General features: G+C 43.9%; 1 protein-coding gene across 2 annotated transcripts in view; it reads left to right on the forward strand.

Moving 5' to 3' along the window:
* Positions 1 to 12658, forward strand: part of thoc2 (THO complex 2) — a 65341-nt gene extending 52683 nt beyond the window's left edge. The window contains exons 32-39 of one of the 2 annotated variants that reach the window (XM_017474134.3): positions 1 to 53; positions 1517 to 1552; positions 7249 to 7371; positions 7701 to 7767; positions 7887 to 8026; positions 10271 to 10341; positions 10620 to 10667; positions 12060 to 12658. The exon at positions 1 to 53 is cut by the window's left edge and continues 6 nt beyond it. In XM_017474134.3, coding sequence (XP_017329623.1) covers positions 1 to 53; positions 1517 to 1552; positions 7249 to 7371; positions 7701 to 7767; positions 7887 to 8026; positions 10271 to 10341; positions 10620 to 10647 — 518 coding nt within the window. In that variant the 3' untranslated portion in view covers positions 10648 to 10667; positions 12060 to 12658. The remainder of the gene's footprint in view (positions 54 to 1516; positions 1553 to 7248; positions 7372 to 7700; positions 7768 to 7886; positions 8027 to 10270; positions 10342 to 10619; positions 10668 to 12059) is intronic. The other variant, XM_017474137.3, reaches the window with a different exon arrangement.
* Positions 12659 to 16873: the final 4215 nt, after the last annotated feature.

Below are 16873 nucleotides of genomic sequence, written 5' to 3' on the forward strand. Positions count from 1 at the left end.
AAAGACGAAAGCTCGACACACACTCTTCGCCCTCACACTCCTCTGCAGTTAAGGTTAGTATGGCCTGAGGAGGGCCGTTTTCCTCTTGTCCCCTCCTTCCACATGCCAGAGTTCAGGGGAGAGGCCTCTGGAACCCAGCCTTCATAGGAGAGCAGTAGGGGGGAGAAGTTACACATCACATGGACTATTTTTATTTTTTTCTTCTTCTTGGAGAATCTATTTTTAATACATAGAATTTTTTTAAACGATCGAATACAATGGACTTTCAATGCCAAAATATTTAAACCGTCGCTTCGGATTTTTTTGCTTCCCGTTTTTGTATCTTGTGTGCTGACGAAACAGCTCCCAAGTGCCTTGGAAAAATATTTTTCTCACATAAAGCATTTTGTTTTGCTGTAAATATAGATATTTATATTTTTGTAAATCACCGTTCAGCTTTTTTTTTTTTTCTTTTTCTTTTTCCAATGGTTGTGAGCGGCTTTCTTCGGCTGTAGCGTTAAATCCACCAAGAGAGAGTAAAAGTAAATAAACGAGGCCAACACCTTTTTAAACACCGAGACGAGAGAATGCGTTGCTGCTGGAAGATCTCTCGAATAGAGCATCGAGTCCGGGCGCCCTGGCATCCGAGAGCGGTTGGAATACGCGTGGTGTTCTTCTGCATCCTTAGCTGTGACGTCCATCCTGGATCCTCCTCACGAGATCGAGATGCTTCTTCTTGTTTTGTTTTTTTTTTTTTTCCTTTTTCATCTCCCCCTCCCGCACTTTGGCTCTTGTGCGGGTTTTTTCCCCTCCTCCCTTTTTTGGCGACGGAAAGTGGCCCAGAGTTGCCAAATCTGCGGAAAGTGTTTTTTTTTTCTTCTTTTTTTCCCCCTGCTCCCCCAGATCTTCACATCCTCTGCAAAAGGCACACTGGCCTTCCAGCCATCCAGGGAAACCCCCATGATGCATCACCAGCAGCAGCTTCATAGTGAGAGGGAGGAAAGGCTACCAGGGGGGAAAAAAAGCATGGGAAAAGCCTTTCCAGAAGGAGCTGCTTATCTGCAACCAGGGAGCTTGTTGTAATTCTATATGCACCCTAATTACATATGCACCCAACCACCAAGACCTTATATAAACCAACAAAATTCACTTATATCTTACATACCAGGGCACTTAATGTAGCACGTCTCCATGTCAGAACATTAGGTGAAGTTAATTATCTCCTCTAGCGCGCACACACACACACACACACACCCCACACACTGACTTAGTCAAATGTATTATTTATTTCGACCGAATAAACCCAGTAACGCACAACCCAGGTTCTCCAAACACATCTAGTCTCAGATTGCTCCCGCGTTAGGCCACAATTTAGCCTCCAGTTGTTTCCTCCACTAACCATGTCAAAGTTCTAGTCTTTGAAGGTCTCTATGGGGATGCGTTGAATGCCGGCCAACCTTCCCCACCCCCTCAACCTCTTTCTCCTGCTGTGTGCCAACTACTTCAGCTCATCTGTCATCTCCGTTCATTCCTACAGGACAATCTCAACGACTTCAAGGACTCAGCCGCCAAGGTGCATACCGTTTTTAAACTCCTATCCGTTTTCTTTCCATGCTCGATGATGTTAGCGTACCGATTGCCGCGCCGTATTCGGTAGGCCGATCACGTTAAGGCGTACGTCGGGACACTTTCTCGTAGCACGGCTCGATTCGGAAATACCGCACGAGCGCTGCCGTACCGCACAATCGCGAGCGTGATCTCGCTTTTACACGGCAGATCTATAAACGGGAGAGTGATATCGAGGACGTTTCGGACACTACGGGCAAAGGGTGGTTTTTTTTTTTCTTCGTTTATTTTTGCTCTGTAAATGAAAATCGTTCCCAAAGAAGATAGTGTTGGGCTTTGCTAGGTGACACACAGACTGACCGACGCAAACGTACAGTAGTGATGCGCGCACACACACACACACACACACAGAGAGTGAACTGTCCCAGCACTGTTATTCAAAATGTCAATCAAATTCAAACGAGCTGCTGTGTAACGGATCCCACAGCGTGGTTGAATTCCCGACTCTGATTGGTCGGATTATTTATTTATTTGTATATAACAGCACAGCTCGGGTAACACGACACAAATCGTGCGTTTATATTAATGCGCTATTTCTAATCCAGTATTGTTTCTATGGCGACAGCACGTACACACGGATGTGCACGGTATAGCCTCCACACAGTCTAAGCCTTATAATAAATGGGTTGTTTTTTTTTACAACAAGAACACGTTGTGTAACACACACACACAAAAAAAAAAACATAATTATTGATCTAAAGAAGCATATCACACCAGCTCGTCATGGTTTATTATCGTATGTCAGCACTATCTGTTGTGTGCTGTACCTTACTTGGTCATGTAGTCTGTTTGGGTTTTTTTTTCTTCTTCACCGCTTCTTACTATGGATTGGAATGCTGTACTAATCAGTCTTTGATTTTCATGTAACGTGCTCGGCTCGGTGCTGTCCGATTTGGCAGATCAGCAACGTATCTTCTTGACTGTATTTGTACAGTGTACACGTTTATCGAGAGGTTGTACGTGACGGGACATGACGGTGGAACTCGTGGTGATAAGTATTTCCTCCATGTGCGAATTAACCCAGTGGTGCGGGCGGGGGTTCACTTTTTTCACGACGTCATACCCGATTTGCAAAGAACGGACGAACTCTCGGTTCAGAGTTTGGCGCGGTGTCGCTCGCAGCCGTCTCCGAAATCGCGTGGCGGCACGTTAACGGTCGCCTGCCACTTAGCGTGAACGTAGAGTTAAGAGTCGGATCAGGACGAGGTCACGGACGGACGGCAGGCGGAGTTCGAGTAGTGTTACCGAGCATACTCGATAAGCCTGTCATTTAAAACCGTGCTGCTGAATGCTTTCCTGGTTATTTATTTATTTACGAGAACACATTAAGCTGATTTACGTTTAAATTTACCCAAAGAATTAGGTGCTCGGAGCGTTTTTTTTTTTTTTTTTTTTTTTTTTTTTTTTGGGTACGAGTTTTATGACTTTTTATAAAGTCCAGTGCAATAAAATCTCTTTAACAAGATTCTGCCCGACCCGCGCGCTGGAAAAGCCCCTTCATTAGCTCAAAATCTGTGCTTCTGTGCAAAGAAATCATACCATAAATCTCATCAACTACTTTCTCCTTGCAGCTCCCCAACACACACACACGCGCACACACACACACACACACCTGCACACAAATGCTTCACAATCTGCTAATGTAATTTCTTTTCCACAATATCCTCTCTTTCTCCGCTTTCCCCCCGCTCTCCTGAGCCTCACTTAGTCGTCTTTGCATCTCATTGGACTCCTTGCTTGCTCTGATATTCCTCCGCTCCCTTCAGCTGGTCGGCCGATAAGAGTTTTTCTTCCGTTATGGCCAGTGAAAGCAACGGCAGGATATTTGAAAATATGCTGATGGTGCCTCTCTGAAAAGCAGGATCCTGCAGAATTTATTTGTTTGTTTATTTATTTATTTGCAGGCTGCCATTTCCTTAGCCAGCCTTTAAGAGTTTCTTAAATAATGTGATATTTTATTAAAGGAACTTCTGCTTACGAGGTCAGATGGTCGAGAGAAGAGGAGGCTTTACATTTTTAAATCGGACTCTTGGCTCTAAAGAAGACATTCTTTTAAATAGTCGTTTATTATTTTTGTGAATTCTAGTGGCGTGTAGTACTCGTATATTTATATAAAATTTGATTTCAGGTTTAGTATTTGTAGTGTATATATAATTAAAGGGAAAACCCGATATAAAGTCTCTGCGTAAGGTTTCAGTGCAGCCGGCCATAGACTCTACAAGGCTCTGGAAGTGTACTAGAGCCGTCCCACGTGAAGATATTCCCTCAGTTGGTGTTTTTGACGATCATGCTGGTGGAGAACCCCGTCTAACCCAACCCGTCACTCCAAACTTTTCTCCCCCGTTGGGTTGAGATCTGGTGATTTTTTGTAAAAGGCCGTTGCAGCCTTTTCTCCCCGGTCTCGTTAAATGCCCGCACAGCATAAGACCATTTGTCCTCGGTGTAGAAGATAATATCCAAGCTGTCAGAGCGATATAAAGTTTGAACACCGCACGTCAGACGGAGCAAAGCAAGCAATGAAAACCCAATGTGGCCATCCTTTATGTACCTTTTTTTGACATCTTGTAAACAAGCAGTGCATCTGCTTTAGTGTGCTACTCTTCCACTGGAGAACAAACCATTTACACTCAAGGAAATGATCATGAAAGAGAACTTAATCTGCCAGAAGGAATGAGTATTTGAGAGAAATGTTTAGGGAAAAAAAAACGAATAACGTAACCCGCCAGTGGATTATATATAACTCTTTGGTTTTGAACAACAGTCGCGATGAGCGCGCCCCGTCAGCCGTTTTCTTCCAAATGCCCTTTCTTATTCTCATTTTCAGCACCCTGGGAGATCCTGTTTTAGACCGTGACCTTTAGAAACCTTTTCTCCAGTCCTGCTTTTACCAGCGCACTTTAGTAGTTTGCTTATTTAATTGTTGTGCTCCGTCATACAATGGAACGATACAATTGTTATATTGTCTTGTAATAGCGTTCGAAGGTCTTCATGTATCTACGTTAATCATATTTATTTAACCTTCTGCTGGTTCTGTTAGATTTGTTAGTATTAATATAACGTTTTAAGTAAGAAATGCAGATGGAAACGAATCAAGTGACACGGGTTACTACCCCAGCGGCGACCCCCCACTCCCTCGTGTAAAACGCCACATCCCGAAGGGCTCTATTTCACTTATAGCAGTTCACGAAGCTGTACTTTACATTCGTTTATAGTTCCTCTATATTGCTCGTGTACACCGGAACAAAATGTCATTTCTTCAGGACCACGGTGCAACACGGAACAGTACTCAAGACTACTCAAAGTGCAAACACACGACGGCGTGAGACGAGCGCAAGACAATAAATCCACCGAACAGGGCAGTAAGTACACACAACGTGCGCCGTAAACCATCGTGCAGCGTGGAAGCACAAATGGAGCAGCAATACTGGCAGCAAACATAATATAAAAGGGACTGAGTCGTACTGAGTTAGGTGTTTGGCTAGCCCAGGTGTGCGCTGGGAGGCAGCGGGGTGTTAAGTAACCTGCCTGCCTCAGGGAAGAAACCTTCGCGGAGTCTGCAGGCGGTGGCACGAACGCTCCTGTACCGTCTGCCGCGTGGAAGGAGCGTGACGAGCGCTCATGAGAGGGGTCGTCCCGTCGTCGAACGGGGTGTCCCCGGTGTCCAGCGAGACTCCGATGGTCTTTTCGGTCCTCGCAGTTTGCTGTAGGCTCCAGCGGTCGGAGGCCGCGCACTTCCCAAACCTTTTGAGTTGAAGTGCCGTCAAAGCCACCGTCGTAAAACGTCGACCGGCGTCGTCTCATCGGACCGATCCGACTCGTGAGTCCGACCGCACCGCGGCGTAAAGTAAATAACGTAAAATACAAACTAAACCTGGCTTTTCACTGCATCGTCGTATAATTACACGTAGTTCCTCGAGTACAAACGGCCAGCTCGATCCGGTTAGCCCGCTAGTCGAGTTTAGTTTATAATACGCAAATGTTTGCAGATGCTTCTGTCGTTTCTCGAAACCGTTTTTTTTTTTTTTTTAAGGTCTCGGCAGTACAACCGGGGAAATAAAATTGCACCAAATGCCTGCGTGTGTGTTAGTGGAAACGAAGCTAATTACAGCTCTGATGTTTGGTGGTGGGGGGGTGGGGGTGGGTAAAGAGCTAATTCTGTTGTCTAAATGAGGTGAAACAAGTGACTTCAGTTTATCATTTAAAGTCCACATTGAGCTTTTTAGTTTCCTCGTACAAGCCAACGTGCTGAGTTTGAAAGCATGAAGATTTTATGCACCTTGGCAGTGAGAGGATTTTGTAACAGTCCTAATTAGGTGCCAGAAAAAATGGCTTCACAGCTCGAAAGGCGCTTTCGAAAGTCCCGTGGTACAGTCGACTTCTTCAGCGCTAACAAGCTCGTTCTCTCTCTCTCTCTCTCTCTCTCTCTCTCTCTCTCTCTCTCTCTCTCTCGCTTGTCTTTATTTAGCGTTTTTTTTTTTTTCCTCTTTTCTTTTGCCTTTTGAGTAGCAGAGAGGATTCGGCAGGTGATTTACTGTTTAGTAGCTCACACTGACAGATTGTTGTCAATTACCAGCGAAAGCCAGAGCTTTTACGATCCCGCGGCTGTCCTTACGCGCAGGCTATTTACCAACGTGTCGTCTTCGTTTTTCTTTTCCCCCCGCTCGTCTCGCAGCAGCGAACCCGCCTTTTACAATGTAACCGAACGGTCACGGACCACTTTCGCCGTCCGTCCTGTCCGTAGCGATCAGGCTATACCGTGGCGAAGTCTTAAAATTTGAGTTGCAGAAATGACACGCGTTTGCGCACGAGGAAGTTCTTCTGATTATTCTGATGCGCGGGGTTTCTTCAGATCGTTGTGCCGCTTGATTCCGTCGAAATAATAAACCCCACCGTCCCAGTTAGAAAGGCGCTATTCATGTAACGGATCCACTTTCGTAGTCCGAAAGGAATAGTTCTGCGAGCAGCTTTTTGCCGTCATGGTTCATGTGATGTGCTAATGAGATTTCGCTCGCCCAGATTTATTTGGGAATTGTTAGACATCGCGGGCTTCCTTTCAGAGCCTTGATGTGATTTGTGTGTGTGTGTGTGTGTGTGTGGTAAACCGATCATCATGGCGGTTAGACTGTTCTTCATGTTCCGTTTCAGTGCTGTGAAACGGAAGGTCGTGGTACTTTTTGGTACTCCTCGGATATCGGTATTGAAACCAGCAACTTATTTACTATTAATCGGGGTCTTGCGCACATCTTTGCCGACCACGCCCACCGATACGGCTCGGCGCGTTCAAGCCGGCTGTCGTCACACACTCCATTACAGACGAGATGTTTTATCGAGCTACTTGTATCGTAGAAGATGCCGTAGTACCTCGCCCGATCAACCTTGCACGCAGATATCCCGCTCCCTGCGAGAGCTAGAGAGATAGCACGTCGGCGTACGTGACTAACGCTCGTTTACGTGCGTCTCCCGACGTGCGTTTGAAATGGCGCGCACGAGCGCCGCGTCCGGAATAAAGCACGTTAGGGACGCGGAGAGCGGAGCGTCAGTTTGAGACGTCGATGTTCACGTGTCGAGTCGTGCAGCGAGCCCAGCCGCAGCTTCGGGACGTCGCACTAATTTCCCCCTTTGCTGTATCCCACAATGCTTCAGCAGCATCACGCCAACAACAGCACGAGCCTGACCAAGAGCGAAGCCGAGAAGAAAGAGTCCGACAAATCCGGGGACCGCTCCAAAGAGAGGGACAAGAAGGAGGACAGGAAGGACCGCAAACGAGTGAGTGCACGTCTTTCGAACCCTTTATGAAATTACACCGGCGGATGGCGGAAAAGTGGGGCCGTGCATGTGCTCAGCAAGCGACGGAAGTGTGTGCGTGTCGTTGTGGTCCTTCAGGCTTCAAACAAGCCTCACTCTATAATATGCAGTTTGCTTGGTGTAAACAGCAGATAGTGAGCTCCCGGTGTGTGAGAGAGAGTGTGGCATGGAGGGGGACCGGAGTGTTATTTGCAGTTCTGACTTCATTTTTGTGTTTTCTTTTCTTTTCTTTTTTTCTTCCCTCTTTCGTTTTCCTCTCACCCCCCCCCCTACCACCACCACCACCTTAGGACTACTCCAACAGCGACCGCGAGATGAGCCAGGAATCCAAGCGCCGTAAAGACGAGAACGGAACAAGTGAGTCGAGACCGCTTTCGTTTGTTTGCGAGCCAGAAGACTCTTTCAGATGCAGAGGCAATCAGAGCACTTGTGTGTGTGTTATCTTCTTCACCCCGGCTGTTGCCTATTCCTCACAGGCTCCTCAAAGCACAGTAAGAGCGCCAGTCCGCCTGATTCGCCCCGCTCCAATGACAAGGACAACGGCAAACGCTCCAAATCCACCAGCAAAGACAAGAGCGATCTAGCCAAAACCGACAAGGCCTCTGGAGGCAAAAAGGTAATTTCTTTCTTTCGCACTTGATTGAAAGCGATACTGGGTAGCAGTACTGGTTTTTCAGCACACCTTCCTCGACGTCTACTTATGAAACCGAAGTCCACGCACGTGTGGGGCACGGTGGGACGAGAGTGTACCGAGAGAAACCGCTATTTCTGAGTATTTCCCAGCAAAACAAATGTTATATGTTGAAATAAGCATCGTATTACTTCTGCTTAAATTACATCCAGCTTTCTCATTTTTTTTTTTTTTTTTGGCCGTTTTGAGTAGGATATTGCACACCACTACGTCTTCTGGTTTTGCTCTTTAATATGCAGTCATGTTGACTGAATCCCTCGGGCCTTCAAGGCTCGTCGAGCAAATTTCACTTGAGCCGATAAGAGCCGCTCCGTTTCTTAAAGTTAAATTAACTGGATTTATTGCTGTGCGAGCAGGAGTGTCGAGTAACGTGCAGGTGTTTGAATAAACTTTGCACATTTCCTTCTCTTATCCACATAATTAGTCGTCCCTCTGATGCTTTAGTACATTCGAGTTGAGCTCGGGTTTGGAGTGTTTCCGCCTTTATCCTGCATCGGTAGTTATTTCTTTAATTCAGATTGCATAGCCGTTTCATCACTGGCCAAATGAAGTTGAAATTATTCTTATAGTGAACTCTCTATCAGATTCATCAGCCGAAGTTGCTAACAAGAATCCTAGCACGCAGTACAAAAAAAAAAAAAAAACAGACAAGAAATTCACAGACAAAAACAGTTTTAACACAAACATGGCCGGCTCTGTGCTCCCGAGTCTTTAAACTTTTATTACTGACGTGACATGAGACAAAATCTGTCCCAACAGGGACACACAATACTCACTACATTTAAAAATAAATAAATAAATAAAATATGAACTTAGCCCTGTGACACAGCATATTCGACCCTTACACACTTTTATTATCGAACAAGCTGTTTATCTAACGCAGAAATGGTAAAACCGCCGCCCTGTTGTTTTCTATTGGCTCACAAGACTGAGGTTTTGGACATCCCGTGTCCTTTCCCCTTCAGTGAATTCGCTCGTGATTGGTCTTTCTTCTGCTTTCGCTGTCAGAAGTAGAAGAGTATATGCTGTGCCATTTTCCATTCGAGAATATCACAATAAACGGATGAATCGCCCGGAACGGTCCGCCTGAAAGAAGACAGGAAAACAGGCGTTTTAGGAGAGTAGGGGAGACGTAACGTTATCATCAGCGGTGCGGTCGGGAGCCGCGGCAATCACACAGACTCAGCCGGATGGTGGATTTTTAAGCGATTCGGCATTTTGATGGAAACCGGCCGTCCGGCGTTCACGCCGTCGGCGTTTTCTGCGTCGATCCTGCTCACAGTTTCGAGCAGGAGGGATGCAGTTAAACAAAACACAAACCCAGCGTTCTTAATTACTTTCAAATTATCACCACCGGAAACATTTTAAAAAAGTGTTAGATACCAATACATCGTTGTAGGCCCATTTGAATCTTTTTGGGTTTGGATTGACTTTTTTTATTTCTTCTTCTCCTTCTGTCGAAAACCTAAAAGAGCCGTTCTGACCAGTGACGAGATATTCTTGTATATCTACATGGTATGCCAGTCGAACGTACATCGATAGATTCGTCAATATACTCAACACATACTCCTTTTACCCTGGTCTCGAGAGTTCATGAGATGGAGGAGGGGGGAGGGGGCGGAGCTTCCGAGGAAGTGTCTGTTAATATTCAAAACCTTCAGTACGCCTGCACAATTCGTTCCGGATTTCAATGTTCATTGACTCCTCTCTCGCTGATGATTCGTACAAGCGTCCTCGGATGTTCTCGCGGAGCATAACGGTTAGTTAGCATGTCTGGTGATATGATCTAATCGGAGATAAAACTCCCTGGATATTGGGGCAACGTAATATTGTATAGGGATGATAATATCATTATATCGCACAAGCCTTGCTCTTGCTAAGCACAGTTTTTTTTGTATCAGGAAACTCCTTATTGATTCACACACACACCGTACCTGCAATGTTTAAACACCGTCTCATTCAGCTCGATTTAAGCTCCGATTTGATTTTGCTCGTTTGTTATTACTTTGAACTGCTAGTCAGCATCGCAAGGCAGTGAAATGTTTGATGCTCCGTTCAGGTAGACGACGGAGGTTTGTCGCATTCGGTTCATTTAAGGAACTCGCACTTCTTTCGCAATCACTCTCATGTCGCCTCATTTTGTTTCCGCCGTTTGTGTTTTTATTACAGGAATCCAGGCACGACAAAGAGAAGTCTGAAAAAAAGCGCGACAGCACCGGTGCGAAAGAAGACAAGAAACAATATCCTTTGATGTAGACGTTTGGTGAGGGGTATCGCTGGACGTGCGTTTGGCTCCCTGTAAACAAACGTTCCTTTTTCACCAGCTCCCGAACACGTTTCGGCTCAACCCCCGCGTGAGATCCTGTCTCTCTAGATTACACTGCAGTCTTTTTTTTTTTTTTTCCTTTTCTTTTTTTTTTGATGGCGTGTGCATTGTACCACGGAAGTTTTGTGTTACTGCTGACACGTTGCTTTCGTGTCTCTCACATCAAGACGTTCGTCCTTAACGTTTCCTCACCCATAAATCATCTGAAAAGCACAGATAATGTAACCTGACACGGACGAGGTAAGACCCGAGCAGAGCCTGTGAACTTTGATGCGCACACATTTTCTAGCGTTTATATTGATTTTTATAAGGACGGTAAAGCCGTGTTTCACCCCTGTCCTAAAACGTCGTTTAAAAAGACTACATAACTACACTATGCCAAGCAACACATCGATTGTTTCCGATCCACGGACGCGCTTATATCTAGAGCCGCAACAACTAATCGATAATAATCGACGATGAACATCGTGTTCAACGAATCTCAGAGTAAATGCTGAAGTTGTGTCCCAAATGATACTACACAAATACTATACACTTACACTATGCACTATATCGGCTAGTGTATGAATTTTAGAAAGGTAATATCGTCTCAAAAGGAACATTAGCGGGTTTTTTTTTTTTTTTTTTTTTTTTTTTTTTTTTTTTTTTTTTTTTTTTTTTTTTTTACAAACTTCCTTGTCAACGGTGCATGACGTCATACGCACGTAACGCGACGCCGCTAGCTTTAGTCTAATACCCAGAGTCACCGACAGTAACATTCTTCAGTTTACTGTTTGTCAATGCTAACTTTTATAAAAAGTAACGCATAAATACTGTTATATAATATAAACTTCATATATATATATATATATATATATATATATATATATATATAGATAGATAGATAGATAGATAGATAGATAGAGAGAGAGAGACTTAATGTACATTCTCGATGAGATCATTTGAGGCACATTTCCGTATTCATTCTGTAAAATTCCACATGCAGTTTGCAGCTGAAAGACAATGACACCCAAGTATGACCAAAAGTCCGTGGACGCCGGACGATCACACCCGTATGCGGTTCTTCCCCAGACGGCTGCCACAAATTTGGAAGCTCACAGTTGTATAGGGATGGCTTTTGTATGCTGTGGCATTAAACACTAGGTTACTAGGTTTATGTTGTTATAGGAAAATATGAAATGAATAAACCGCACGCTTCATTCCTCTCGTACCGCGGCGGTATGCCAACGATTTCATCCGTTCCTATCGATTAAAGAACGAGACGTCATGATTTTTATGCTTGTAGTCGCATGTGATGTCGAGTCCGTGAACCAGGTTAGTTCCCGTTATCACTCGGGTTACATCGAAAAATGTTCGTGGAAGAGCTTTACCTCCGGCCGATGCAAACCGAACACTACGGGGACTCCTTGCATGAATAAATAGTCGTTCACGATGTCGATGCGTTTCGATAACGTATTAGACGATCGCACCAAGACCGACCAATATTGTATTCCACATTAGGATTTCAGATGCACTGTATCTACTTTTGCTTTCCAGTACAATCACTACAGCTGCTGCATTATATGTACTACAATAATGTAGCACATCCCGGACCGAAACACAAACAATGATGTTCTTCTTTTTCTTCTTCAGAATTCCCTGTTGTGCGCTTTGATGAGTCAGAGCCCCATCCACCTTTCAGCCATGTCAGCATCTTCATTCTCTCTCTCTTTGTTTTTTTTTTTTTCTTTTTTTCCCCCCCTCTCACTGTCTGAGCTGAGGATTTGTTCGCACCCTTGTATTTTTGGCTTGCCTAGATAATTTCCTAGAAATGTCGTAGCTTGTATTTTAACCTGCCATTTTTATTGTAACATTTTCAGTATCGTGCTGAAAGCTCATTTCTGTACAAAAAAAAAAAAGAAAAGAAAAGAAACAAACACACACAAAAAAAAAAACAATTTTTAGCACAATGTGCTGCTGTATTTCACGAACAGAATCAGGTTCGGAGTTGTGTTGCTCCTGAATTGGATTGCGTTTTTATAACACGTCAACACTTTCTTCCTCTTCTTCTTCTTCTTTTTTTTTTTTTTGGAGCAAACAAAATTCATCTCAGCCTCAGTTTGATTTCCAGTTTATTTATTTTTCCTCTTCTTTTTAATCTGTATGCGCTATTTAGGCATAGGTGTTTAAAGCAGTATGAACAGTCTATTTGTATATTATGTATACACTAAATAAAATGAATACTTGTATTACTTAATTTCCTCAACTTTTATTTCAAAACTCCTTGTTGTGTTTGCTCACGTTTTTTATTTTTATTTTATATTTAAAAAAGAAAAAAAAAGAAAAAAAAAGGGGGGGGGTTTCTGTAGAATGTCTGGCAACCTCGATTTCTTCCCAAATAAACGGATGAGATTAAAGAAGAAAAAAAGAAAAGTGTTACTCTCTTTGAGAAGTACTTTTGAAGTTTTTAAAATGCCCTCACGTCGACCAGTGTATGCCTTTTTCTAAATAAAGATAGATTTTTTTTTTTTCTCCAATGTGTCATATTCTGTTCTCTTTTGTATCATCAGATGCTCAAATTGTGTTTCTCTGTAGGAATTTAAAGCTGAGGTTCTGTATACTCTGATCATAAAGCTGTGCGTTATTTTCATCGCTGATCCTTTGTGTGCTGTGAAAGGGATAGATTATTACTTAAAGGAATATTTTACTCGAAAAACCATTTCAGGTTTTTGTCATTTTAAACTTTTTTTTTTCTTTTTTTTTTTTTTTTCCACCAATAGGAGTATAGGTAAAGAATAAAACACAACAGGATGTGCTGTTCTTTAGGAAAATAATCAATTGTGAATTATCAGCGTTAAATGGACCTTATTCTTGACTATTTTCCAATAACGCTATGTCCCATACTGCCAATTATTAAAGTTTTTTTTTTTTTTTTTCCCCCCCATTTAGAGTTTAATGTCTATTGTTGAACATCCACAAAGTGATTTAGTTCCTGTTAACACAGCAATAAACAGTTGTTCCATCACTAGCCTCATTTATTTAAGTTTACAGCTTTGTTTGTTATAAAACTGACACTGGAGACTCCTTCCAAATATACGAAAAGAAGACGTCTCCTCGTTGAAAACTTCACATTGACAATACACATTAGTTCAATCGGTGGATCTGGAGTGTCCGTTAAGCAGCTAGTACTATAGAAAAGGGAACTAGAATGAAAGGATCCATTTAGAACCTGTGATCCGTCTTGCAGCCGGAACTCTCAGCTGCGGTTTCTTACAGTAAATCGGTCCGTACAGGAGTTCGCCATTTTTATTTGTGTTTTTGGGGCGGATTGTTCCGGCCAAAAACGCTTGCTTTTGCTGCCTCTTTTAAAAATAAATAAATAAATAAATTGTGATGCAACTTGCTGAGTTAACCCCCCCCCCCCCCCCCCCCCCCCCCCCCCCAGTTTCGCGAATGAGACCTTTTAGCTGTACACGTGTTCGACGCACGTGAATCGAGCAGGGCGTTGGCCGAGTTCTGAAATCTGTTCTTATTTAGAAAAATCGCAAGCTCCTCTGAAATATTGCAGCATTTGCGTTCATTTCCGCGATCGCGAGATCGCGAAATCTTGTCTGGACTGGTGTACGGATCGACGCCGCCTGACCACGAATCGACGCCGCCTGACCCGTCAGATTTGAAAATCGATACCATCATAAAGCTCTAAAAGTTTCAGTGTCTTTTAGTGTAACTCCATGACCAACTCTTACACATTTTACATAGCTCTTCTTTCTAACCTAGGACAATGATGCTATGGTTGCTTTATTACTCAAAAACCTGCGAACGTCTGCGTCTTTCTCCCCCAATCGACGCCTGAACGTATACACAGTAACGTCTCGAGAGGCGTTTTAAACTCTCCGGTGTTAACCGACACACCTGGAGCCCTGCCCCTTTCCTCCCGTTCTCACCTGATGGGTCGTCTCGATTTTCCCGTTCATCGGTGTGGAATAAAATCCATCAGTGAATGTATGTCTTGTCTTATATTAGACCTGTACAGGTACAGTAACGTCACGGTCCAGACCACTGAGTGCGCATCTATACTGGGTTTTACAATAACCACCGAGCAAACTCCAGCATGAGTTTAGCGTAAAACCCCGCGTATAACGTTTTAACCTAACTTCAACTCGGACGCTGCAGGAGAACGTAACTTCTCCCACTTCGACACGGCAAAAACACCTTGAGAAGGGTTTACGTAAAGCTTCCTTATAGCCATGAAACCTGGTCCGTTAATCTGAGAACGGTCAGCAGTTTATCATCAGTTAAGATGCGTTACGCCTTCCCCTGACGTGTTTCAAATAAATAGCTGCGAGTGATCCTAGTAAAAGGGTTATATTTGGAAGAAATGTCACGTTAGATTTATCCTTTGGTCGTTCTCCTCGTGCCTGATGGAGGGGGGGGACATACCAGTCAATGCTACGATGATGAAGTACCTCGTCTTTTCTTGCCAGATTGCGGTGATGACTCTTGCTCGGTTTGAGGAATAAATGTTACAAAGTAAGTCATAGATATCAAAGCGGTTCATCCATCTCCTGTTAGGAAGTCTGACGTTTAACTGACGTGATGACAGTCGCACCGCGCTTATCTCCTCGGCCCTGTACCGAAGCGTAAACAGCATAAATCTGTACAGTCACCGACAAAGCCGCGGTCGTGCGATTCGCGCCGTTATTCTCATTACCCGCCCGTGCTTCCAGGACCGAGTTGCTCTAAGGATCCGGATAAGCTCCTAATGTACTAATTTGCATGTTCATTGAATCATCATGATCATTTCCATGTCCAGATATTTCCCATGATAAAGGTGTTTAGAATGGTTCCTACTTTCGTTTTAAAGAGTCGAAACGACTACTAGAGTAAAAGCCAGTATGAAACAGTGGCTTAGTGCTTAGCTTGTTTGTCTCCCACCTCCAGGGTTGGGGGGTTCTATTCCCACCTCCGCCCTGTGCGTGCATGTTCTCCTCGCGCTTCGGGGAGGGGGGGGGGGGTTTCCTCCGGGTACTCCAGTTTCCTCTCCAGTCCAAAGACATGCATTGTACGCCGATCGGCATTTTTCCAAAATGATCGTTAGTGTGCGAGTGTTTGTGCGATTGGCCACCCATCCAGAGTGTCCCTCATCTTGTCTCCTGGGAGGTCCTCCGAGCGCTCCGTGACCCCGTGTGGATTAGCGGTACAGAAAATGGAAGTATGGATGGAGGCCTGGGAACACCCTTCACAAATCTATCTAGTATAGTACTGAACACTACAGGCTTTCCTGAATGAAATATTTTTTTTTTTTTGCACATATCACAAGTAAAGTTGTTTCAAAAACTGTTTTTTTATTTATTTTTTTTTCTTTCTTAAACTAGGCCTCCTGAGTGGCACAGAAGAAAAGCATTCCCCTAGTGTCCCTCTATTGCCACAGCTATCCATGGCTGGGAGCCAAAGGAGCAAAATTGGCTGTGTTCTCAGTGTAGGAGGGAGAGCATTTTCCTCTGAGTGTGTTATGCTGCCCTGTGACGCAACGTGAGTAGCAATTCAAAAAGAGGAGGTTGGCTGGCTTCATGTGTCTCGAAGAAACCGCATATTAGCCTTCACCCTTCACGGTCGGGGGCTGCCGTGTGATAGGGGAAAGCTGGTGGTGGGTCTTGGGGGAACAAATATATATAAAAATTTTTTTAAAAAAGCTTCTGTTCCAACTTGTGGACATTTCGACAGCTGGTATCTGATTACAAGCCGAACTGAATAGGCATTTGTCCGTTTCGCTGCAGCATGTAGAGCGGATATAAAAAGTTTACACGCCCCTGTTAAAATGGCAGGGTTTATGTGAAAAATGAAACCAAGATGAATCATGTCAGAACCTTTTTTTTTTTTTTTTTTTTTTTTTTTACCTTTATTGTGAGATTCTAACTTAGAAATGAAAGTCAACAACGATAAGAATCGTTTTAATATGTTGGGGGCGGTGGTGGTGGTGGGGGGTGCAATAACGTGGTTGCATAAGTGTACACACCCCTAAACGAATGCTTACTTTGAAGTAACTTTCACTAGTCTTTTTGGGTTAGAGGCGATCGCGTATTGAACGATCTTGACGATAATTTGCCAGTCTTCCTCGTGAAGGCGTTCTAACTCCGTCGGATCGGCTGGGCGTCTCCTGCGCCGAGCCGTCTTCAGGTCACTACGCAGATTTTTGATCTTTAGGTCTGGACTAAGGTCTTTAGCCGTTCCTTTGTTGATCTGGAGGTTTGCTTCGGGTCGTTGTCATTGTCACACCGATATTATCAATACTGCATTGCCTCCCAGTGAAATCTCGCATTAATTATAAAATACTCTTATTAACCTATAAAGCACTAAATGGTCTCGTGCCACAATATCTAAGCGACCTTTTGGTTTTATATGATCCGCCACGCCTACTTAGATCAAAAGATGCAGGCTATCTGACGGTACCTCGAATAGTGAAGGCT

Source organism: Ictalurus punctatus, chromosome 8 (assembly GCF_001660625.3).
Source record: "Ictalurus punctatus breed USDA103 chromosome 8, Coco_2.0, whole genome shotgun sequence".
NCBI classification, from domain to species: Eukaryota; Metazoa; Chordata; class Actinopteri; order Siluriformes; family Ictaluridae; genus Ictalurus; species Ictalurus punctatus.